The sequence below is a fragment of the Schistocerca piceifrons genome, chromosome 7, assembly GCF_021461385.2.
Source record: "Schistocerca piceifrons isolate TAMUIC-IGC-003096 chromosome 7, iqSchPice1.1, whole genome shotgun sequence".
NCBI classification, from domain to species: domain Eukaryota; kingdom Metazoa; phylum Arthropoda; class Insecta; order Orthoptera; family Acrididae; genus Schistocerca; species Schistocerca piceifrons.
Genome location: NC_060144.1, coordinates 449,006,641 through 449,031,999, shown reverse-complemented (window position 1 = coordinate 449,031,999; position 25,359 = coordinate 449,006,641). Strand labels below are relative to the sequence as shown.

Sequence of the window (25,359 nt, the reverse complement as noted above, 5' to 3'; positions counted from 1 at the left end):
CGTCTAAGCGCTTTACCAGTGTGCCGATGGTTATAGGAGTTGCTTGGGTATCAGAGTGTATTTTTCGAAAACACGTCGATACGTTACTCCACAGAGGTTCTGAGTACGAACACTGACCTTTAAACAGTTTTTTATGTTTCTGAGCAACAGACATACGATAATTTTTAAATGAAGACACCGCCATTTGACTGTATTGTTGTTTATGTAATTACGACCCAGTCTTCGGCCTTTTACACCATTTTCAAGTGATTGAGTTTATGTCCGAAAAATAAATTAAGAAAAATTTTCGCTCCCAACCAAATGCCAGATGTAAAATCAACATCTTGTGAAAAGATCAATAAATAACAGCGGGAGCACCTCGTATGACGTTAATCACTAATCCGCAAGGTTAACTTTTCGAGTAATGGATTAACTTTTAAGTTAATTTTGAGAAACGTTAGCGAACACACTAACTTCCGTTAACTTTCTTTCTTGCCGTTAATCGCCGATTACATACCTACTATTTACGACAAAAATGACGCAGCGTTGCATGCGGACATCGTGTTCTGATAAGTTCTGGCCCAGTTCAATGGTTCAAATGGCTCTGAGCACTATGGGACTTAACATCTGAGGTCATCGTCCCCTAGAACTTAGAACTACCTAAACCTAAGGACATGACACACATCCATGCCCGAGGCAGGATTTCTGACCCAGTATCTGTGTGACTGCACTGGGGTGCACGCGATTGATGTAAACACTTGAGTGTGAGAGAGAATAACTTGGTTTGGCTGTTGCTTGTTTACTGAGTTCGCGCTAACTACTACTTTTGTTAGTGGACTCACTAGAAAACAAATCCTGGAATTGGGTTCCAGCTCTACAACTGATGAACATCCGTGGTACAACACTCGAATGGAAGTAGTAAGAAAACGAGTGGAAAATGTTGTAGAAAAGGCTTTGAGGCACGAAACCGCCGGTAGTTAGATACTTTAAGCGGTGGTGACGGAAGCAGCAACAACGAAGACTAAGAGGAAGAGTTTTTTACTTGTCTCATTCAACGTAAAGAGAAGCTTGGTTGGTAGGTTGATTTCGGAGAGGTGACCAAGTAGCGAGGTCATCGGTCCCATCGGATTAGGCAAGGAAGGGGAAGGAAGTCGGCCGTGCCCATTCAGTGGAACCATCCCGGAATTTTCCTGAAGCGATTTAGGGAAATCACGGAAAACCTAAATCAGGATGGCCGGACGCGGTTTGAAACGTCATCCCCCCGAATGCTAACCACTCGCTCGGTGTAAAGATAAGTGGCAACACGTCTGTAAAAAGTAAAGCCCAGAGACTAGCCGAAACGTTGCTGGACGTGAAATCGAAAGACTCATTCAATGATGCGGTATTTCTTGGGGAAGAGGTTTCAGTAAATTTATTAATTAAATATAACACCCCTGAACTCTCGAGTTCTGCAGTCAAACGACTTTTTACTGTGGACAAAAAGATTTCGTCTCCTAAACGAGTATTGCTTTCGTGTGTAAACTTTAACACGTTGCTGTTTATGAAGGGAAATACGCACCTTACGTCGGATACTATCTGATTCTCCTGTGATTTAAAATTTGATAACTAAATAATTATAAAACAAAATTATTAAACTTTTTTTTATTTATCATCAGTGTCCTGCCTAAACTTTTACAACTTAAACGCTTTTATTTAAGCAACGGTGATAATTTTGATGCACTTGCCGTTTCATTGCAACGACCACATAAAGATTGCAATTACAAGTTAACGATTAACTTCCGATAAATCTCGTGTTAATGAAGTTAACTCAAAAGTAACAGATTAACGTTTAGCGAAGTTAACTTTTTGATTAACGTTGTCCATCTACGGTTAACAATGGCTCAATACCATGAAAAGTGTGCCTATAATGGTTCACTGCAGCCAGTGACAAAAAGTGTAGCAACCACTATGATGTATGACCACGACTTACTGTGCAATTAGCTCGGCTACCTACAAAGGACTTAGAGAACTCTCACTGCTCCCTAATATGGTACCGATCAAGGCGTCTCAGTGGTTAGCACACTAGACTCGCATTCGGGAGGACGGCGGTTCAAACCCGTGTCCGGCCAAATGGTTCAAATGGCTCTGAGCACTATGGGACATAACCTCTGAGCTCATCAGTCCCCTAGATCTTAGAACTACTTAAACCTAACTAACATAAGGACAGCACACACATCCATGCCCGAGGCAGGATTCGAACCTGGACCGTAGCAGTCGCGCGGTTCCCGGGTGTCCTGCCATTCTGATTTAGGTTTCCCGTGATTTTCCTAAATCGCTTCAGGCAAATGCCGGGACGGTTCCTTTGAAAGGGCACGGCCAACTTCCTTCCCCCTCTTTCCCTCACCCGGTGGAACCGATGACCTCGCTGTTTGGTCCATTCCCTCAAATCAACCAACCAACCAAACAACCAACCACCCCGATGCGCTTTCTACATTGCATCGTCTTGAGTCTTCTTACCAGCTCTCGGGCATCTCTTGGAAATCCTCGTCCGTAAAATACGCACCGATGCTGCAGCGACGGCGAGGATGAGCTCCCGCAGAGACCCCTGTGCGGGTGGCGGCGCCGAGGTCAGGGGCAGCAGGGCGGCGCTGAGCGAGGCCGTGCAGTGGCGGCCGGCGAAGGGCGGGGGCGCGGGGCTGGAGGCAGGGCCGCGCACCGCCAGGCACTCCTCCAGCTGGCCCAGCTGCGACACGGCGCCCGTCAGCACGCCCCCGGACAGCTTTGCGCTCGCGTCGTACACTGTGCCAACACACACTCCTACTTAGCAGTCATATTCACCCTCTCGATCTACAGAAGATCTGTATCGAAAGACTGAAAAGTTACACAGGCCACACAAATATTCAAGAAAGCCAGTAAGACTACTCCACTATATTACAGGTCCATATCATTAACGTCCGTGCGCAGCATGATTTTTGGAACATACACTACTGGCCATTAAAGTTGCTACACCACGAAGATGACTTGCTACAGACGCGTAATTTAACCGACAGGAAGAAGATGCTGTGATATGCAAGTGATTAGCTTATCAGAGCATTCACACAAGGTTGGCGCCGGTGGCGACACCTACAACGTGCTGACATGAGGAAAGTTTCCAACCGATTTCTCATACACAAACATCAGTTGGCCGGCGTTGCCTGCTGAACGTTGTTGTGATGCCTCGTGTAAAGAGGAGAAATGCGCACCATCACGTTTCCGACTTTGATAAAGGTCGGATTGTAGCCTATCGCGATTGCGGTTTGTCGTATCGCGACATTGCTGCTCGCGTTGGTCGAGATCCAATGACTGTTAGCAGAATATGGAATCGGTGGGTTCAGGAGGGTAAGACGGAACGCCGTGCTGGATCCGAACGGCCTCGTATCACTAGCAGTCAAGATGACAGGCATCTTATCCGCATGGTTGTAACGGATCGTGCAGCCACGTCTCGTTCCCTGAGTCAACAGATGGGGACGTTTGCAAGACAACAACCATCAGCACGAACAGTTCAACGACGTTTGCAGCAGCATGGACTATCAGCTCGGAGAGCATGGCTGTGGTTACCCTTGACGCTGCATCACAGACAGGAGCGCCTGCGATGGTGTACTCAACGACGAACCTGGGTGCACGAATGGCAAAACGGATGAATCCGGGTTCTGTTTACATCATCATGATGGTGGCATCCGTGTTTGGCGACATCGCGGAGAACGCATATTGGAAGCGTGTATTCTCCATCGCCATACTGGCGAATCACTCGGCGTGATGGTATGGGGTGCCATTGGTTACACGTCTCGGCCACCTCTGGTTCGCATTGACGGCACTTTGAACAGTGGTCACATTTCAGATGTGTTACTACCCGTGGCTCTACCCTTCATTCGATCCCAGCGAAACCCTACATTTCAGCAGGATAATGCACGACCGCGTGTTGTAGGTCCTGTACGGGCCTTTCTGGATACAGAAAATGTTCGACTGCTGCCCTGGTCAGCACATTCTCCAGATCTCTGACCAGTTGAAAACGTCTGGTCAATGGTGGCCGAGCAACTGGCTAGTCACAATACGCCAGTCACTACTCTTGATAAACTGTGGTATCGTGTTGAAGGTGCATGGGCAGCTGTACCTGTACACGCCATCCAAGCTCTCTTTGACTCAATGCCCAGGCGTACCACGGCCGTTATTACGGCCAGAGGTGGTTGTTCTGGGCACTGATTTCTCAGTACACACACACACACACACACACACACACACACACACACACACACACACACACACACACACACACACAGAATAGCAACCGACCACATTTTACTTACTGTGGTTCTGCGCCTGTGCTCGTAGCTTAGTGCGGAAAATATGTGATTAAATGCGTAGGCGATTTATTGGTGGATAAATAGTGCGTAATTTAGTACAGCGAACTGACGTACCGGCCAAGTCTAACCTAGCTGTGCTTCGAGCTGAATTGAGATGGGCAGCTATTCCATTCCATACTGATACAACTCTGTCCCAGAATTCATCCATCAAACACATAGCTGACAAATGCCTTGGGTTATCGATATGCACAAGCACGACATCACCTGCAGCGCCTCTCTTGGGGTCGTGACCAAATATGTTGGGCATTAGACAACTGGAAAACCGTGCCCTGGTCAGATGCGTCCTGAATTCAGTTGGTGAAAGCTGATGGTGTAGTTCGAGTGTGGTGCAGACAGCACGAAGCCTTGGAACCAAATTGTGAACAACGCACTGTGCTAACAGATGGTGACTCTATCTTGGTGTGGGCTGTATTTACATGGAATCAACTGGGTATGAACTTCGTGTTTCCGAACAAGAATGGAAAATTTTTATGGATGACAGTACGCGATGTCACTAGGCCACAATTGTTCGTGATTGGTTGGGCCACCCAAATCGACCGATATGAATCCCATCGAACATTTATGGGACATAATCTAAAGTTAGTTCGTCCATAAAATTCATTACCGGCAGTTATGGACTGATGTAGAGGGGCATTGCTCGATATTTCTGTAACGGACTTCCAACGGCTTGGTGACTCCACGCCACGTCGAGTTTCTGCACTGAGCATGGAAAAAGAAGATCCGGCGCCATATTTGGAGGTATCGCATGACTTTTTCACCTGAGTGTTGTGGCTACGATTGGTCTCTGGCACCTGCTTGAACACGTGAGGAATTTAATGGATGTTGTCAAAATCATCAGCTATGCGATGCAGAGGTGATCGTGCCGTGAACCCGGATGGTACCCCATTCCGTCATGTCAGCTGCTATGCCCACATGACGATTAGGAATGCAGTCTGGCGACAACAGTTTTTCTCTGAACGTCACAGACCGACACGTCCGTCGTTAAGCTTCACACTGGATCGGGTATCGTCTGTAAAAAGGAGCTCGCGCCACTCCTGTCTATCTTGTCTACGCATCTTTTTCCTTCTACAGCATGAAGCTGATGGCGACAATGGTCGCCATCCTGACTTTCTGTGGTGTTCCAGCCGTTGTCCCACTGTTACTGTGGATACTTCTCTTGTTTCAAACAAGTCTGTTTTCCGAATCGAGGCAAATGGAATGGCTACTCGACCCTGGGTTAAACAGCAAATCTGTCCTCTCCGTTGCTAGTCGCGTGGGGCACTTGAGATCCGGTATGGAGTTGAGTATGTCCACCCTGCAGTTATCGATTGCATATTCGCATGTCAGTCGTGGGATGTCTACTAACACGAGCAGCGATTTTGATGATCTATGAACCCGGTCTCCATAGGCCACTGTGCTCACACTATCTAATTCCAACACGTGCTGGTTGACTTTTTTCTTCTTACAAGACCTTCTCGGCAACAAACAACACTGAAACGCGGTTTCTGTATGAGAAATGAGCTCTGTAATCTTTCCTTGTATAGTAATGTAGATCTGTTACATCTACCCACTCTGTGCAGACACACTGTAATGTTAATCATATCCCTACCCAAGCATTTCGAGCTAATTTGACGTTAGTTGCATGCCACCTTCACGGTGTTGCAATTTTCATGGGCAACAATGTAGAAGAAGAATTCAAAGTAAGCAGAAAAACTACATATCGAGGAAACAAAATACCCACCTCATTAAAAATTAAATTCTTGATTCAACTTTCTGGCCTTTAAAACAGGAATCTGACAAGAAGAGTGATTATCGCTCCTATCGTTCAATATTGTATTGAAGAACGTAAGCAGGACTTGAGAGAGGGAAATTATTTCTTTGACTATTGTTAGGCTGTGTGAGGATAAAACTCACTTACAGTATTTATCTTATGCAGACGACCTACTAATTGTCTCCAACAATATGGAAAAAGTGAATCACACATGAAATTAAAATCTCATACGCAGACGCTCGGTACTTTGTCTATTACCAAACGACTTGACGTATCCACTATCGGGCAAAGATGGTGTTGTTACCTTTGGTGAAAACTGGAACACATCCCAATAAACTAGATATTTTGTAGTTAACTAAATGCATGATAAATTACACCTGATTATAATTAACTCAAATACATTTTACACTGTGCATTTTACTAATTATGTACATACAATTGATTAATTCTGCATTTTGGAATAAGTCAATTACGCCGTATTTCTCTCTCACGTCAGTATTTGAATATTCTTCGTAACATGACGTACATGGTTTCTCCAATATCGGGGACAAAATACTTCATAAGTCTTTGCATTAATCGGAAGGGATTTTTGGCAGTTAGGAGTATCTAAAGGCAAAAAAAAAATATTGCTGTGTAATTAACTTCGTCTAGTCAGATGGTGAAACTGTTTACACGAAACGATATTTGAGAGTTCGAGGGAGCGCTACAGTGATATAACGTTTCTTAATATTTCTTGTAACATTTTTCATGTAGAAAAGCTGAAAGTGTTCTAAATATCACCACCGAGACACCGTTTAGAAAAATGTACAAATGTGTGTGAACTCTTATGGGACTTAACTGCTAAGGTCATCAGTCCCTAAGCTTACACACTACTTCACCTAAACTAACCTAAGGGCAAACACACACACACACACACACACACACACACACACACACACACACACACACACACACGCACACACGCGCGCGCGTGCGCGCGCCCGAGGGAGGACTCGAACCTTCGCCGGGACCAGCCGCACAGTCCACGACTGCAGCGCCTTAGACCGCTCGGCTAATCCCGCGCTGCACACCGTTTGGACTACCGTTATCAAGCCTTGGCACTAACACTTCCCGGCTGTCTGGCTGAACCTGTATTGTCAAGCTTTCTACCACTTTACTATTTCCAACGGTTCTTGAATACTGTAAAGGAAATTGAGTTGTTCCTCATAAAAAAAAATAACTGCTTCACTATCTCTATAGACAAATAAAATACGAGTACGAGATATTAACGGAAAACTCAATGTGCAATTCGTTCCTCTAAACATTTCTTTTACGCATTCAATACGTAATTAGTGTATTAAGCAATTTTGCACTTCATTTTTTGTCTGAGCTTGTGTGTATATGCGTTTGTTATGTTACAGGCTCGCACTTTAAGTCATTACCTACAAAGTTCTAGCCCCTGGTTAATGAAATAAACTCGTAATACAAGACGAGCGAGTGCAGTGCTTATTGCTTCCACAAAATAAGGAGTGAATCATACTTACTATTGGCCCCTGCGCACAAGGACAACGCCGACATAGTTGTATTTAAGCTTTTGTATGTCCATAATTCGGCTGGAGGTTGGGGACCACGGCCGTTCACTATTGTAAGAAATGAAACGTCTACCGCCGTCCTTATGATCTTATTTATTGTGTAGCTACCAGTTTCGGCGCTTCAATGCGCTGTCTTCAGGCCTTAGTTGACGCTGAAGGGGTGATCATGAACCATATACGCTGCATCAGTGGCCAACATAACGGTTTACGCAGACTATCTGTATCCATGATGTCAGCACACCAACCATCAACTTCCCTGGTTTTGGGTGCAAGTCACGTTTCTAAACACAAAGTTGGTACTGGGCCGTCTTGGTGATTGATCAAACGTATGCTCCAAGAACGCTGTTCTATTGGATGAGCCAATTTTTAAAGCGAATTCAACTGACTCTCGCACTCTGAATGGATGGTGCTCCGGCGTCTGGCTCTTTAAATATATTCTTGCCTTTCTGCGCGCACGTAGTGGGAGGCGGAGGGGGGGGGGGGCGGGGGAGGAGTGGCCACAGTGTTCAGTGATCACAGGGGCGCAGATGCCTGCCCAGCATTATGTAGTCTTGGAGGGATCACTTGCCGACGTTTGCGAAACTTCCCTTATCCCCAACGTAGCCCCGCTTGACCTGATGAGATTCACAGACTGTCTTTTGCCGACAAAGGAGGCGACAGAACGTTTCCGGCGGCGCACCATTCCAGCCTGGAGAGCCTTCCCAAACACACCACTACAGTATCTTCACTGATATGCGACAGTAATGTAACATTGTGACAGTAGCATCACAACGTTTATCTGAATCGACCCCGGTATCTTATAACCGGATATGTCTCAGCTGATAGATGCCAAGCAAGATGTTTACATGGTTACGTCTTTCGCTGAGCTGTCATCCCTGGTCAGCCTATTATATATTTGCATTTTATTCTGCGCCGAACGCATAGTACTGACTGTGATTATACCAACCACAAACAACGAAGTGTAACCTCGTACTTTTATTCCAACGTGTACCTCTCAACGTTTTATTAGACGATTGTATATTTTAGATTACGATACTGACACGTTGTACTATTTGCGAAGACCTATGGTGAATAGCCACTGTAACAATTAATATCCTATATTGCGTGAAATCTCTTTATGAACTGAGGTCACCCAAGGATGTCCTTATATTATACAATCAGTCGTGGCTTTCATGGATTACAGCCGCTACTTCTCCTTTAAATAGCTACGTTCACCTTGACCTTCTTCAGTGCCCGGTAAAATTATTGGCAGTACATAAATTAGAACCTGGATCCGCGAGATGGCAGGCAGATAAGGTAAACACTAAGCTGCGGAAGTGTACAACATTTCACTGATTGATTTGATAAAGAGTGGAGGAGGAAATCAGTCGTGGTCAGTTCAGGGAACCACGGCAGATTTCATCTGAACGACGACGACGACGAAGAAGAAGAAGAAGAAGAAGACGTTCGTCAAACCCGAGCAATGTAAATCATCTTTGTTGAGGTAGTGCCAATACAGCACTGCCACAATGTTAAAAACAGTTTGCAGCTAACTGATATGGCTTTAGAACGGCTTTAACCCTGCAGAAATGCCTTTTCTGTGAAACAAATGGGAAACAAATGGTTCAAATGGCTCTGAGCACTATGGGACTCAACTTCTGAGGTGATCAGTCCCCTATAACTTAGAACTACTTAAACCTAACTAACCTAAGGACATCACACACATCCATGTCCGAGGCAGGATTCGAACCTACGACCGTAGCGGTCGCGCGGTTCCAAACTGAGGCGCCTAGAACCGCTCGGCCACTCCGGCCGGCTATGTGAAGTTCGTGGCTATCAGAATAATGATCATAAAAATGAACTTTCGTCTTTCCACCGAATGTCACGTTTTTAAGTATTGCAATAGTTACTTTATCTATGCAACACGAGAGAAGTAGCATTGTATTAACTGGTTCTGATAAGAGGTTTAACGATGCAGATTAGATATCGTTTCTCTTCACTCGTTGTGATAACCGTGGCAAGCTTTTTCAACTTTGATATCAGTTATTTGTAGGCTAGTATCAGGAGAGCTGCATATCTCACAACTGCAAGAACTTTAACACGTTAACTGCCGAGTGGCCGCCGGCAGCCACAGCAGAGCAGAACTCGTAACGCCGTGGGCCTGTCATGTCGGTGAAACATCCAGCACTAAAAAGCTTGCGTCAGTCAACGTGTTATGGAAGAACGGTATTAACTTTTGGTGTCATACGCGCCTATTGACTCTGTGACGTTCATAACGGAGTAAACATCGGAAATCACTGACGATGGCCTACAAACGGTTAGAAGTACCGAAGCGCTTGATCCTACAGCTAAGATGTATTTTGTGTCGGCACTTTTACTCCATTAATACAAAAGGGGGGAAAATACGAAATGACTTCGTCTGAATCCTTCCTGATTTTTCAGCACTCAATGTACGAACAGGCTACGACCCACGTAATAACTAACACGAAAGGCGTTCATCCAAAAAAAATACGACTGCGTTGCTCGTAACGTAAAACTGTCAAACAGACTAAGTAGTCAATATGTTTACATCATCAGAAATAAACATTTGAAACAACTAAGAATTATTTGTTGTAATACTAGCTCTACTACTTTTTTTTATTCAAAAAGTGACTATGTTTACTTCCACGTATTCTATACGAGAAAGCATTTACAATCGTAATCAAAATGTCCTCTTTATTTGCATTTTGTCGTAATGAAGAAACGGAACGTGATTCTATATAAAACTGATTTAATCCTTTCGGAAAAAAATTACGAAAACTGGAACTGGAAACATTTGCCGACCAAAATAAATCTCTTATCCTGCAGAGAACAGAATATTCTTTCTGCTCTCTCTGCTGAAAAGGGACTTCAAACTGACACTTCGAAATTCGTGGGCGCTTACCAAATGTTTCTAGCACCCTGGAGGGGGCTAAACTAAAACTGAAATTCATCGAGACCCATGTTGGGTTTTTTTTTTTTTTTTTTTGCCGGTGGAATGTGGGTGGAGTGGGGGGAGGGGACATCCCAGTATGCCAGTCGGGATTTACATTTTCCATGGTTTTGCTTAAACTTTGAAGGCAAATGCCGACATAGTTTCTTTGGAAAACATAATCGATTTTCTTCCCCATCCTTCGCCTATCTGAGATCGTACTCTAATGACCTCGTCGCTGACGTCATGACGACTCTTATTTTTTTCCAGCAAATCATCAATCCAGCAATACCTCTCATTAATTCCTCGGAACTTCGAAAAGCGCACTGTCACATCTTTTTGGGCAAGGACGCACAGGAATACCTTTATGTTATGTTTATTTTGTGTTATGTGCATTTTTTACTGGCGTTTGGTGTGCATTTCACGAAGGAAGTACACAGGATGATCAGAAACAGTGTGAAAAGCTTCTAGAGGTATTGCAGCGTAGGTTGTGCTGAGAAAGAACATCTAAGAAAAAAATCAATACATTGTGCCGTTTCCGCAGTAATCAACACTGAAGTCAACGTATCATTCCGCTGCGCGCGAAAATTCAAACTGCCAGAAACGGTGTCACCAAAGGTGTGCTTCGTTTGGTTTCCTAAAATGAAACTGGAGAACGTTACAGAAAGTGGACATGGAACGGTAGTAAGGATCGAACCCGAGCTTAAGGCTGAGCAGTCTCGTGCGCTGTGATCTACGCTGTGAGAGCAACTGACACCAACTGTATCTGTATTTTATTCTTGACAATTATTTCTCAGTTCGACCTAGTCTACAACACCCTTATAAGCTTTTCATGCTTTTTCCGACCACACTGTATACGCGGTATAACTGAGTACCTGTTTCAGAGTACATTATAGCTGACAACAGTTCTTAAGAATGCCTGATGCTATTTGGTGACACATACAATTTTGTTACTTTACTAAATGCATGATACGCAAATGCTGACATTATCTTTATATTATTTCGACCGGTTACTGTCATAAACTATGTTCATGGTCCTGTACGAAATACAAAACAAAAATCATGTCAAAATGCAAAAACGGAACGACCTACAAGGTCACAGGATTATTTAGAATGTAACAACAGAATAATTACTTTCGCCGACAAATTAATCTGCAGCTAACATTACATATCAAAACAGGAAGTATCGTTCATTTAGACCATTGCAAGTACGATATCTGTGTGAAGAGCAACTGACTGAAGAGAACCAGTACGATACATACACTGGAATTATAGGGCGGAACTCATAGTAAACAATTTAGAGATCAAGTACTATGTCACATTCGCAGCCAGGATGATGATAACACTAATGATACGTCTCGAAATAACATTGTATTCCAACCAAACATTTGCAAGAAGACAAAGTAATAAACATTTAAAATTACGTTTCATAAGGGGCTTTTTTGCATACTTAATTACTCTAATACAACACCCTCTGTAGTCACAAAGTCTATTCTTTACAATAAAAAAGAACAAAGTTATCAGAATGAGGCAAAACCATGCAGCAAATATCCAGTTCATGCTTACATAGCTGAATGGTATTAACACATTTCACAGATTTTTTAGGAAAAAAGTACCGTCTAGTAACACAATAACTATTAAACCGAATATCTGAAACACCTTCGTCAAAGGCAAACAGAAATCATCATAGTCATAATCATGTGAAACGATAAGAGCTGCTATGACGCGTTACCCGTTAGGCGGATATCCCATGGCATAATCAAGATCACAATCCTCCAGAAGCGACATACAAATAGCATATCATATTAACAAAGTATACATTCACACAACCATAGATAAGAACTTTGAAAATGTCAATGTTCATTTCAAGAGCGCCTTACGCCAAGGCCAAAACACAATTTTATAAATGAAAATATAAAAATATAGTACATGAGCTTAGAGCAGTCATCAACGCATGCTGACATACGAAGCCATAAAGCAGAAGACCTACTCATAGAACAAAAATTTCGGTAACCTGAATCACCCTACTTGTTACCTAATCAAAAAGTCAACACAAAGCCTTCATCTAAGACAATCATACATTATCACATTCATTAATCGTATGGGAATCAGTAATAATGTATGACTACCTAGGAGGTTAACCAAGTGAGAACCAGCATCATAAGCATGTTAGCTGTGATTTAACTCACAACATATCATCAAACAAAATATACATATACAACCATAAGCACAAAGCACTTGGAATTATAAGAACTTTATGTAATTTTTATGTCACAGACACGTCTAACATAATGTCATCTGTCACCAAGTGGGTGGAAGAGCAACCAGGCCATAGTCCTGCCATAATCAAGATAGCAGTACTTCAGAAGTGATATACTATTAACATATCAAATTAACAAAAGTAGATATTCACATAATGATTTGCAAAAACTTTGTATCCTTCAATCAGTTACCATATGTTTATGTCAGGAGCGCCTCTCCAAAAATGTCACTTGTCAATAAAAAAAATTTCAAGAACAAAGCAAAGCTTAGATCATTCCATAGTGTAATCAATTCAATTCATATTATTCTTTAACCTTCACGACAACAATGGTTGTTATAGTAAAGTAATCAATCATGTAAAAAAAGCCCCTTATGCAATGTAATTTTAAATGTTTATTACTTTGTCTTCTTGAAAAGGTTTGGTTGGAATACAATGTTGTTACGAGAAGAAGTATGATTAGCGTAATTTTCATCCTGGCCACGAATGCAATATCTTCGTAGTCCTTGAATCATGAATTGTTACTATGAGTTCTGGCCCTGTAATGCCAGTGTATATCTTAATGCAGTTCCTCTTCACACAGATGTCATACTTGTAATGTTCGAAATGAACGATGCTTTTAGTCTCGATGTGTAGTGTTGGCTTCAGAGTAATTTTTCTAAGTAAGTAATTTTTCTATAGTTATTTCGAAACAATCTTGTGACCTTTCAGGTCGTTTCGTTTCTCCATTTGATAAGATTTTCGTTTTGCATTTCGTACAGGACCGTGAACACTGTTTATGACCGAAACCGGTCGGAATAGAATACAAACAAGGTCAGCATTTGTGTGGCATGCGCTTTATAAAGTATTTACAAGTTGATAACTGCCTCAAGAAGATGTGTACAGTTCTGTTAGATTATCTAGGAGGAACGGTAAAAAGGAGTAAAAATGCACTTGTTACTGGAATGTCAGTAGATGCGTCGGCGAAATGAAGCGTAGAGTCGATCTCGTAAGTGGGCTGTAAAGCATTACTTTCGTTATATCGCAATAAGAAAACACACACATATATATAGGGTATTTCAGTAAGATTTATCCGACTCCATAGGCCTATTTCTGCATGAAATTTGGGGAAAGTTTTAACTTACCCCACTAGGTCACTTTTTTCCACCTCAAACGAACTATTTTATTTTCCAACGGTATGTTTTTAATGGATTCACATCCAACCATCGGTTATCTGTTCCAATTACGTTTAGTCAAACTTGTCCTATATCGAACGTATCTGGAGCTACTGCATTCACCGCTGCTGCTGTACTTTGCCGCAATTCACCCAAAGTTGTTGGGAGGGGAAGCACGTGTACGTAGTCTTCCATTAAGTGGCCCCTCTCCAACCCAACCTTCAGAAAAAAATACCGAGAAATCAGGTGACCTTCGAGGACAGTGGTGCAATGGGGATAGGTAAGTCCTCTACATTGTGAGATAAAGTGCTGTACTCTCGACAAAAATCACGTCGCATTGTTCCAATTGAGTAGCACCCGCTGAAACGATGAACACAGTACACCTCTGTTACTGAGTTATCGTCATTTCGGCTCCACACACAATGCTTAATGAACTAAGTGCTTGCACCAATGAGACCCCTACTGACAGCCGCGTGAACTAGCAATTTACAAATGGCAGCAAGGTATAAACTTGTTGTTTCGATACTTGAGTTACAATTCTTCGCAAGCTTCTACCTTCTTTCATGTAGACGACAGTCTTGGGAAACCGAACGAGATTTTTTTTTAAAATACGCTGTCCTTTTATTATAATAGATGTTTCATAGATCTATTTTATGATCTCGAAAGTGTCATCAGCGTAGTAATATTTCGTTGAAATACCTGTACCTGTTTTTCTGGTAGCGTGTGTTCAAATAAATGATCAATGACCTGCGTTCCTTGTATCTGACACACGACGAGAGTTACAGAGCCTTGTGCGGCTTTACTCTTAGAGCTGGTGTTTTATCTCAGTGGCAGTCTAGACGTCGTTGTCGCAATCAGATTGATAACTAGTGCTATCGGCTTAGCTGTACACGGGTCTGGTACTACTATTTGTAATTGTCTGGGAAGCTGCCGATAAGATGTGCTCGTCTGAACTGTACACACACAGCACGGGTAAATTGTTTTGCACGCTCTATATTTTTTTTCGTCAGAGTACTTCTAGAATACTGTACGTACAATAGAACAACATGTAAAAAAAACTTGCAAAATTAATAACTCATCTGATAATGTTAAAGACATTTGTAGAATGTATAGGATTTATGATCATAGTTTCTTTCTGCTTTTGTTCGAACGACAAATGCTGAAGTTGTTCAGCTTCCTCTTCACCTTTTCCTCGCTGGCCTCCTCTGTTTAAAATAATAACAGAAGTTACTCTCGTATTTTCTTTACCACTTATTTGAAAGATACAATATCTCTCACTAGTGTTATGATTATTCCTTGTTCTAACTTCGATTTTTTAATGTTATTTGTAGCCGCTTTTAACGACGAGCGCCACGTTAAGTTGGAAGTCACCAATACGGTGACGCTATTGATGAGCCGCCACTGCTGCAGCACGGAATGCAAATTGCACGGTTAATAAGAGAATCTGCATTTACTCTTAATTCCTGTAACGAGGAGGAGGAGGAGGAGATTAGTGTTTAACGTCCCGTCGACAACGAGGTCATTAGAGACGGAGCGCAAGCTCGGGTGAGGGAAGGATGGGGAAGGAAATCGGCCGTGCCCTTTCAAAGGAACCATCCCGGCATTTGCCTGAAGCGATTTAGGGAAATCACGGAAAACCTAAATCAGGATGGCCGGAGACGGGATTGAACCGTCGTCCTCCCGAATGCGAGTCCAGTGTGCTAACCACTGCGCCACCTCGCTCGGTCCTGTAACGAAGTTAGACACCTTTTAAAGAAGTATTTCAATGCAAATCATGTGCTGACACTGAATTACTGATATTTATTCTCACGGTCATGTTTCGCCCTGTCAGTAACAAGCCAAAATCTTTGATTACGTTGATTTCTGTCTCAGCTTCCGTCATTAAGATAATTTCTCTTTCTCATGTTGCCAGTAAACCAATGCAATCAACATAATCAAAGAAGAAGAGGGATAATACCATGCAGAATACGTCAGCAAATGAAGATGACAAACACATTACGTAGCAAAGGTCTCACACAGGGCCGCGCGGGATTAGCCGAGCGGTCTGGGGCGCTGCAGTCATGGACTGTGCGGCTGGTCCCGGCAGAGGTTCGAGTCCTCCCTTGGGCATGGATGTATGTGTTTGTCCTTAGGATAATTTAGGTTAAGTAGTGTGTAAGCTTAGGGACTGAGGACCTTAGAAGTGAAGTCCCATAAGATTTCACACACATTTGAACATTTTTTGTCTCACACAGGTCTTTTGCATTCTTATGTAGGGCAAACAGTTCGTAAACAGATTGATGTCACATGGTTTTGGTTCACATATGTCGTTAGTTGCCGGTCTGGGTGGCCGAGCGGTTCTAGGCGCTACAGTCTGGAACCGCGTGACCGCTACAATCGCAGGTTCGAATCCTGCCTCGGGCATAGATGTGTGTGATGTCCTTAGGTTAGTTAGGTTTAAGTAGTTCTACGTTCTAGGGGACCGATGACCTCAGAAGTTAAGTCCCATAGTGCTCAGAGTCATTTGAACCATTTTGTCGTTAGTTAACGTCAAAACTGTTTGGAGTTCATCTTGCGGTTTTAGTGATGTCCTCATAAACTCCAGCAGATTTTCTTCGTAACTCGATGTAATGATCCTCACTTTGAGGACGACACTTCCATGATCACTACAGTTGAGGTCCAGTTCAAAGTTGTCCGGATGGTACAGGTAGCGTCCATTGTTTGAAATGTTTTCGTAAACAACTGTGCTTTTCTTCGACCGAACTTTACCGCCATCGCCCGAACCAGGAAAATAGCGGCAGACTATTCCACATTCTATTGACTTTCGCTGCCGTTCAACATACTCCGCTAAACTACCGTCCAACAAGTCCAGAATGGTCATCTGAGCGTCGCGAGCCAATGGCATTTTTTGTTTCTCTCCACTCTTGAAAGTGCACCGTGCATTCGCTATTGTGATCAGTTTCCTCTGCACAGCAGAACTACCACCTAGAGTGGACATAGTTGGCTCTCGGCGGATAGCTCCATCGCTAGTCCTCTCCACCAGAAACTCCCTCTCAAGGACAGGACCCTTAGTGCAAAAACTAATTCCAAAGTGAACCGAGGGCCGGTAGATTAAATTTATACGTGGCTATAAATGTAGTCTTTCTTAACTGTTCATCATAGTTTGAGATTTTAGACATCTTCTAATGTGAGCTGATGTGTACATTCAGGAGAACCTGACCACTCAAAAAAAGTTTGTTTATGGTGACGCGTAGAAACGGAAACAATCACGAAGATGTAAATATTTTTGAAGCAGTTCATAATACACTGTCTGACAAATACAACGAAATACCCAGAAGAAGAGGAGGAAATGGAAGTTCAGGGCTTCAGAGGGCATGTGATGTTATTACAGCGATTACAAACGCTACTCCAATGTAGATAGAACTTGGCAGAATGGGTCCCCCTACCATTATTACATTGCATCTCCTCTGGTCTGGATCCAGGCACTCATTCTGTTGGGTAGGGTGTCTAAGTCGTTGATTCCTCTTCTGAGGCAAACTGACTCACAACTCTTCTAACTGATACATTATATCCATGATGTTAGCACTGTCACCGAGTTGACGACCGAAATGAGCCCGCATGTTTTATAAGGGACAGGTTTGAGGATATTGTTGTCAATGGAAGTATCTAAACATCCCGCAGACAGTTCATAGGGTCACGTATTAAGCATGCCAGTTGATTGTCCTCTTGAAAAATGACAACACGACACTCTCGTAAAATGCGTTTTAGGCTGGTACGTGCCGAGTAAAACTAGGAGGGACGGGAAAAACCCACCGTGGTTCAACAACAAAGTTAGCAAAGAGAGCTTCACTGCAAATTTAAACGCAGCCAAAAACTCTCAGACAAACAGAAACTAAACGATGTCAAAGCATAAGGAGGGCTATGCGTGAAGCGTTCAGTGAATTCGAAAGTAAAATTCTACGTACCGACTTGACAGAAAATCCTAGGAAGTTCTGGTCTTACGTTAAATCAGTAAGTCGATCGAAACACCATATCCAGACACTCTGGGATGATAATGGCATTGAAACAGATGATGACACGCGTAAAGCTTAAATACTAAATGTGGTGTCACAGCCAGACACCACACTTGCTAGGTGGTAGTTTTAAATCGGCCGCTGTCCATTAGTACATGTCGGAGCCGCGTGTCGCCACTGTGTGATCGCAGACCGAGCGCCATCACAAGGCAGGTCTCGAGATACGGACTAGCACTCGCCCCAGTTGTACGGACGACTTTGCTAGCGACTATACGAACGAAGCATTGCTCATTTGCCGAGCAGATAGAATAGCCTTCAGCTAAGTCCATGGCTACGACCTAGCAAGGCGCCATTAGTAACATTGCATGTATCTATGGAGTCTCACTTATATCGTCAATAGCGATGTACCAAGGATGGATTAAAGTTAAGTATTACAGAAGCTACGTACTTTTCTTTATAGCATTCATTACGTATCCTGTTACAGACCTCACGCCATCCTGCTTTAGCTTAGCGCGTGCCTTTCGGCTTCCTCTCATTGTGTCTAGGCTGTCTTGTCTAGACACAACATTTTTGGCGACGAGTCAACGGAAAGGGTCTTGTTCTTTCTAATTTCTTACATTTACTTGTCATGGCTTCGCCAGATGTACTGTCTGAATTTTATCGCTTGCAGAATCAGCAGACGCAGGCGTTATTGGATGCTCTTGGACAGCTCGTCCAGGGTCAACGTGCAATGCAAAGCGATGCGGCCGCCGCCGCTTCATCGCTACCGCAGCCACAACATGCAGTTGCACCACCATTCCGTAATTTTCAAGCAGACGTGGAAACATTGGTTGGTTGTTTGAGGGTAAAGGGACCAAACAGCTAGGTCATCAGTCCCTTGTTTCAAATAGACTCCATTCTGCTAACGGGACATCTCAGAAAAGTCAGAACAATAAAACGGAAAAAGGGAAAAAACGTAAAAGGGCAGTCACGTTGTCATTAGTAAAAACAAATGAGGGAAGTCGGCAAGAGAACGAACCCAACACCATGCTGAAGCAGCATAGGCAAGACTATCTGTGACTTAAAAGGTACAACTGCTATAATGCAGAAAGTACGTATGGGAATAGAAAGACTAACCAAGCCTTAAAAAGAAGGGGTAAAAACAGAGTAAAAGGGGAAGAAAAGAGGATTCCGGTCAGGGAGGTGAATCGGGAATCTCTGAACACTGCCTACAGTGGGAGACACCCAAACACTCACCGCCCTGCCCCAACACCAGAGAGAGATTAAAAACTTTAAAACTGAGAATAAAAACCACTCTCCCGGAGGAAGCCGAGAACCAGAGAGACCATCCGGGAATCGTCAGCCAACATCAAAGGTAAAGTGTGGGGGAGTCTGTACTTAGCACGCAGAGCCAAAAGAAGGGGGCATTCAACCAAAATGTGGGCCACTGACTGGAAGGCTTCACAACCACATAGCGGGGGTGGCTCATCACGCAAAAGAAAACCATGGGTCAGCCTGGTATGGCCAATGCGGAGACGACACAGTGTGGTCGAGTCCTTGCGGGAGAGGCGAAAGGAAGAACGCCATGGGCCTGGTGTCACCGTAATTGCACGAAGTTTATTAGACAGTGGAGTAGCCTCCCAAGAATTGGCCCATGACTGTGCGAAGTGGGATTTGATGTGAAGCCGTAAATCCGCTGCAGGAGGGGTTACAGAAAATGGGGGGTAAGAAACTGCTCCCCCAGCCAAACGATCAGCGAGCTCATTACCCGGGATACCCACATGGCCCGGGACCCATAGGAAGTCAATGGAACAAGCGGCACGGTGAAGATCAGCGAGATGGTCATGGATGGCAGAGACCAAGGGATGGCGCGAAAAACACCGGTCAATAGCAAGAAGGCCACTCATCGAGTCCGTACATAACAAAACGCGGTTGTGTGGGGATTGTTTAATAAAGGTAAGGGCCCGGGAAATTGCCATCAATTCCGCAGTAAACACCCCACATGTAGGTGGCAGCAGATGATTTTCCGTTCCAACAGAGGACGTGAAGGCATACCCAACATGATGAGCAGATTTAGAGCCATCAGTGTAAAAAACAACAGCATCCCGAAACTCCCATAAAATTTGGTGGAAAAAGGTACGGAACACGACCGGGGGGATGGAATCTTTCGGACCGCGGCGGAGATCCATCCGAATTCGAGGCCGAGGAACTAACCAAGGAGGAGTGGAGGGGAGGGGAGGGAGCGAGGAAGACAGGACAAAGAAGGAAGCTGAAAATCACGGTAAAGAGACGCAAGGCGCAGCCCAACCGGTAAACCCGCCCGAGGGCGGGAGTCGGGCGGGCGACGGCCATGGAATAGGATAGAATAGGAAGGATGAGCGGGAGAAGAACGGATAGTAAGGGCATAAGACACCAGAAGCTGGGACCGCCGAACAGAAAGGGAGGGGGGGGGGATCCCAGCTTCAACCAGGAGACTATCAACAGGGCGAGTAGGGAAGGCACCGGTGGCCAAACGGATACCACGATGGTGGACTGGATCCAGCACGTGCAGTGTGGAAGGAGCAGCTGAACCATAAACTTGACAACCATAGTCCAAACGTGACAGAACTAGAGCACGATAAAGACAGAGGAGGAGGGAACGGTCCGCACCCCAAGAGGAGTGGGCAAGGAAGCGAAGGACATTGAGTTTACGGAAACATCCTACCTTCAGGAGTCTGATATGGGGCAGCCAAGTGAGCTTGTTGTCGAAAAGAAGACCCAGGAAACGAAACTGTGGAACCACAGGCAATCTTTGTGCAGCGAGATAGAGCTCTGGATCAGGGTGGACCGTAGTACGGCGACAGAAGTGGACCACCCGCGATTTTAAAGGAGAGAACTGAAACCCGTGGGAGAGGGTCCATGCAGAGGCACGCCGTATAGCCACCTGGAGCTGCCGTTCTGCAGATGGCATCGAGGAGGAACTAACCCAAATGCAGAAATCATCCACATACAGGGCAGGGGCGACCAAGGGACCGACAGAGGCCACAAGTCCATCGATAGCAATGAGGAAAAGAAGGACACTCAACACAGAACCCTGTGGGATGCCCGTCTCCTGGGTCCGTGGAGAACTAAAAGCAGTACCAACTCGAACTCTGAATGACCGATGGATCAGGAACTGGCGGATAAAAATCGGGAGTGGGCCCCGAAGACGCCACTAATGAAGGGTTAGTAAGATGTGATGGCGCCAGGCCATGTCATAGGCCTTGCGAAGGTCAAAAAACACTGCAACCAAATGGCGGCACTGGGAAAAAGCCTGCCGAACAGCGGATTCCAAGCGAAGTAAATGATCGATTGGAGATCGTCCCTCTCGAAAGCCACACTGGTAAGGGGACAATAAATCCCGAGATTCGAGGACCCAAGTGAGCCGACGGGCTACCAGCCGTTCAAGTAACTTACAACCAACATTGGTCAAACTAATTGGCCGATAGCTGTCAACAGATAGGGGGTTCTGACCAGGCTTAAGGACAGGAACCACAATGCTATCCCTCCACTGAGAAGGGAAGTCACCCTGGAGCCAGATACGGTTAAACACCTGAAGAAGATGGTGCCGTTGTGGAGCACTGAGATGTTGAAGCAGCTGGTTATGAATGGAATCTGGGCCAGGGGCCGTATCATGAGAAGAAGATAGAGCAGAAAGAAATTCCCATTCAGTGAAAGGTTCATTGTAAGATTCTGACTCACAAGTGGTGAAACATAAGGTGACAGCTTCAGCCTGCCGTTTTTGATGAAGGAAAGCAGCTGGATAGGAGGCCGACGCTGATGCCACTGCAAAATGGGTCGCAAGATGTTCTGCGAGAACTAATGGGTCCGTACAAATGCCATCTGGAAGGTGAAGGCCTGGGAGGGTGGACTGCCGATGGCAACCTTGGAGAGAGCGAAGTGTAGCCCATACCCGTGACAGAGGGACAGTGGAACCAAGGGAAGAAACGAATCGTTCCCAACATATCCGCTTGTTCTGTTTAATTAAATAACGGGCTTTAGCGCGAAGGCGCTTAAAGGTAGAAAGGCTGGCTACAGATGCGTGCCTCTTAAAGTGTTGCAAAGCTCGTCGGCGATCACGGATGGCAATGGCAATGGCACCACGGGACTTGTCGACGACGAAATTGTCCAGAGGAGCGCGGGACAGCAAGGTTAGCAGCGCGAACAATCGCGTCAGACACGTCACGTAGGACGTCATCAATACAACCCGACAAAGAGGGAGAAAACTCGACCTGCGCAGTGTATAGAGGCCAATCTGCGCGGTGGAAAGACCAACGAGGTAACCTGTCCATCGGGGAGCGGGAAGGGAGCGTGATAATCAACGGGAAATGGTCACTATCACAAAGGTCGTCATGTGGCGACCAGTGTAATGAAGGGAGGAGAGAGGGAGAAGAAAGAGAAAGATCAATGGCAGAAAAGGTACCATGACCAGCACTGAAATGAGTAGGGGAGCCATCATTAAGAAGGCACAGGTCGTGGTCTGCTATAAATTGGTCTATAAGAAGACCTCGTCTAGATGGAAAGGCACTGCCCCACAAAGGATGATGAGCATTAAAATCCCCAAGGAGGAGGAAGGGAGGAGGAAGTTGCTGAAGAAGGGCGGTTAAGGCAGCAGGTGTAAGAGTCCTGTCAGGAGGGAGATAAAGATTGCAAACTGTGACTGCAGAGTCTAAGTGGACCCTAACAGCAACCGCTTCCAATGTAGTTTGGAGAGGAATCCACGTGCTAGCAATGTCTGTACGGACCAACGTACAAACGCCACCAGAAGCCCGCAAGGGTCCGACCCGATTTCGACAGAAAACGCGGAACCCACGGAGGGTCGGTGAGTGAGCATCAGTAAAATGAGATTCCTGGAGAACCACACAAGCTGCTGAGTAGGACGAAAGAAGGGATTTCAATTCCGGAAGGTGACTATAGTAGCCATTACAATTCCATTGGAGAACCACAGAACGATGGTTTAAATGAGGGCTGAACACGCTAAATCCAGTCATACCGCCGGGTCCCCACTCGTCACCGACAAGGAGGGGGCGACATCCATAAACGACAGGTCAGAATCCGGTTGTGAAGTCGGGGAAGGGACCTCCGGTGACACCAGAGGCTCTTTGTCCCGGGACTTATGTTTCTTCTTCTTTTCAGGCTGAGATCGAGGAGGGCTGTGTGGCATAAAGGAGCCAGCTGCAGCAAGATCAGGAACAGAAAGAGACCGGGCGACCTGGGAGCCGAGAGACCGCGGCTCTCGCGGTCGCCGCGTTGCAGCAGACCTTTGACCTGGAAGGTGCCAGGAAGGGGCATCCCGGGAGAGGCGCCCTTGACCGGCAGACGCCGAAGGAGTGCGACACTTCTCCGGCTGGGGAGGGGGAGCACCGCCCAGAGGAGAAGGTGTGGGAGCCGCAGGGGAGGGGGGAAGGAGAGGGGTCCGTGATGGGGGTAAGGAAGGGGGAGGAAGGGATGAAGATGTAACCAAGGCGTAACTAGATGTCATGGACACATGGTGCAATCGTGCATATTTCTTATGGGCCTCTGTGTAGCTTAAACGATCAAGGGACTTATACTCCTGTATCTTTTTTTCTTTCTTATAGACTGGGCAATCTGGTGAACGTGCAGAATGACTACCATGACAATTTACACATACAGGAGGGGGAACACAGGGACTCCCCTCATGGAGTGGACGTCCACAGTCACCACAGAGAGGGTCCTGGGAACAGCGAGAAGACATGTGGCCAAAACGCAAGCACTTAAAACACCGCATAGGAGGTGGGATGTACGGCTTAACATCACAGCGATAGACCATAATCTTAACTTTCTCAGGAAGGGTATCCCCTTCAAAGGCCAGGATAAAGGCACCAGTATCAATACGATTATCTTTAGGACCCTTCTGAACACGCTGAACAAAGTGAACACCCCGCCGTCCGAGATTTTCCCGAAGTTCCTCATCAGTTTGAAGGATGAGGTCTCTGTGAAAAATCACACCTTGTACCATATTTAGAGACTGGTGAGGGGTAATGGACACGGGAATTGTGCCAAGATGGGTACAGGCACGAAGGGCCGCAGATTGGGCAGCCGAAGCAGTTTTTATCAGCAACGAACCCGACCGCATCTTGCTCTGGGAGTCCACTTCGCCGAACTTGTCTTCAATGTGTTCCACAAAGAATAAAGGTTTGACACTGGTGAAAGTATCTCCATCAGTCCTGGTGCAAACTAGATAACGGGGGAAAGGTTTTGCCCCTAGACGACGGGCCTGACCCTCCTCCCAGGTGGTAGCCATGGAAGGGAAGGCCAAAGGGGCAAGAGAAGCAGCACTTGAGGTATCAGTACCACGCAGAGAGACGGCCGCAGAAGAGCGGCCAGAGTTTTGGACCCGTATGCGTTTCATCTGCATAGCGTCCGCCCTGATACCACCCACTCCGATCAGGGGCTCTCCTCACGGGCGCCACCCAGCCACAGCAAGGGCCGTCTGGCACGGCGGCCATTGCCGGGAGTTCCGATGCTCCAGGATGACGAGCAACCACTCCAAGGCATGCATGAGGAGGTCACAGCTCAGGTATCAGAAGTGTGATCCCTGTGTGTTCAGGGGGCTCAACCAAAAGGGTACATAGCGACCCCACCACATGGGCTGGCTACCGTGCTGGCTATGCACCCTAGCATCAGACAACGACGTAAAAGAAAAGGTGGAATGTACGAGGAGGGTGCACGTCGGAGACACTAGGTAAGGTGCTCTTCCCCAAATGGCTCACACTACGGAAGAGAAATTTTGGAATGGAGGTCTAACCCCAGAAGGGGACCAAGGAATGCCGAAAGGAGGAGATGATTACGCAACAAAGCCGGAGTGTAAAACCAACAGAACCAGGAGGATAGCGGGGGCCAACATAAGCAAGGACACCAATAGAGGGAGAGGAGAGGGCGAGGGGAAGGGGTATGGAGGGGAAAGGAGGGGAAGGGAAAGGAAATGCAGCCTGGGAGAGAAAGAAGGCTGCAATGGCTCGGGGCCCCGTGCTCGCCACGCACGTATCCACAAAAGAGTTGTGGACCCCCTGGGGGGACGTAGAAACATGGACGGAGTGGTCACGCCAGTTTGGATTTCATCTCGCCGCCTACAGAATTCAAGGTAACGAGCAGCTGCCTCATTTATTGGCGTGTGTAGGGGTGCAAATGTACCGTGTGATAGTGAAATTGTTTCCCCAACGCGACGTAGCAACTCTGTCCTACGAAGAAATTTTGTCTGCTTTAGATGCCTATTTCAAGGAAACAGTTAATGTCGTTGCAAAAAGGTATACTTTCTTTCGTACAAAACGTACGGCCGGTCAAACTAATAGGGAGTGGGTTGCAACATTGCAAGGCCTTACAAGGG

The 25,359-nt window shown here is 45.5% G+C and overlaps 1 protein-coding gene across 1 annotated transcript in view; it reads right to left on the bottom strand.

Moving 5' to 3' along the window:
- The window catches only part of LOC124709006 (O-acyltransferase like protein-like), a 204,737-nt gene that overhangs the window by 93,532 nt on the left and 85,846 nt on the right, over positions 1 to 25,359 (bottom strand). Inside the window, exon 3 of the mRNA XM_047240639.1 lies at positions 2,522 to 2,757. Within this exon, the coding sequence (XP_047096595.1) occupies positions 2,522 to 2,757 (236 nt within the window). The remainder of the gene's footprint in view (positions 1 to 2,521; positions 2,758 to 25,359) is intronic.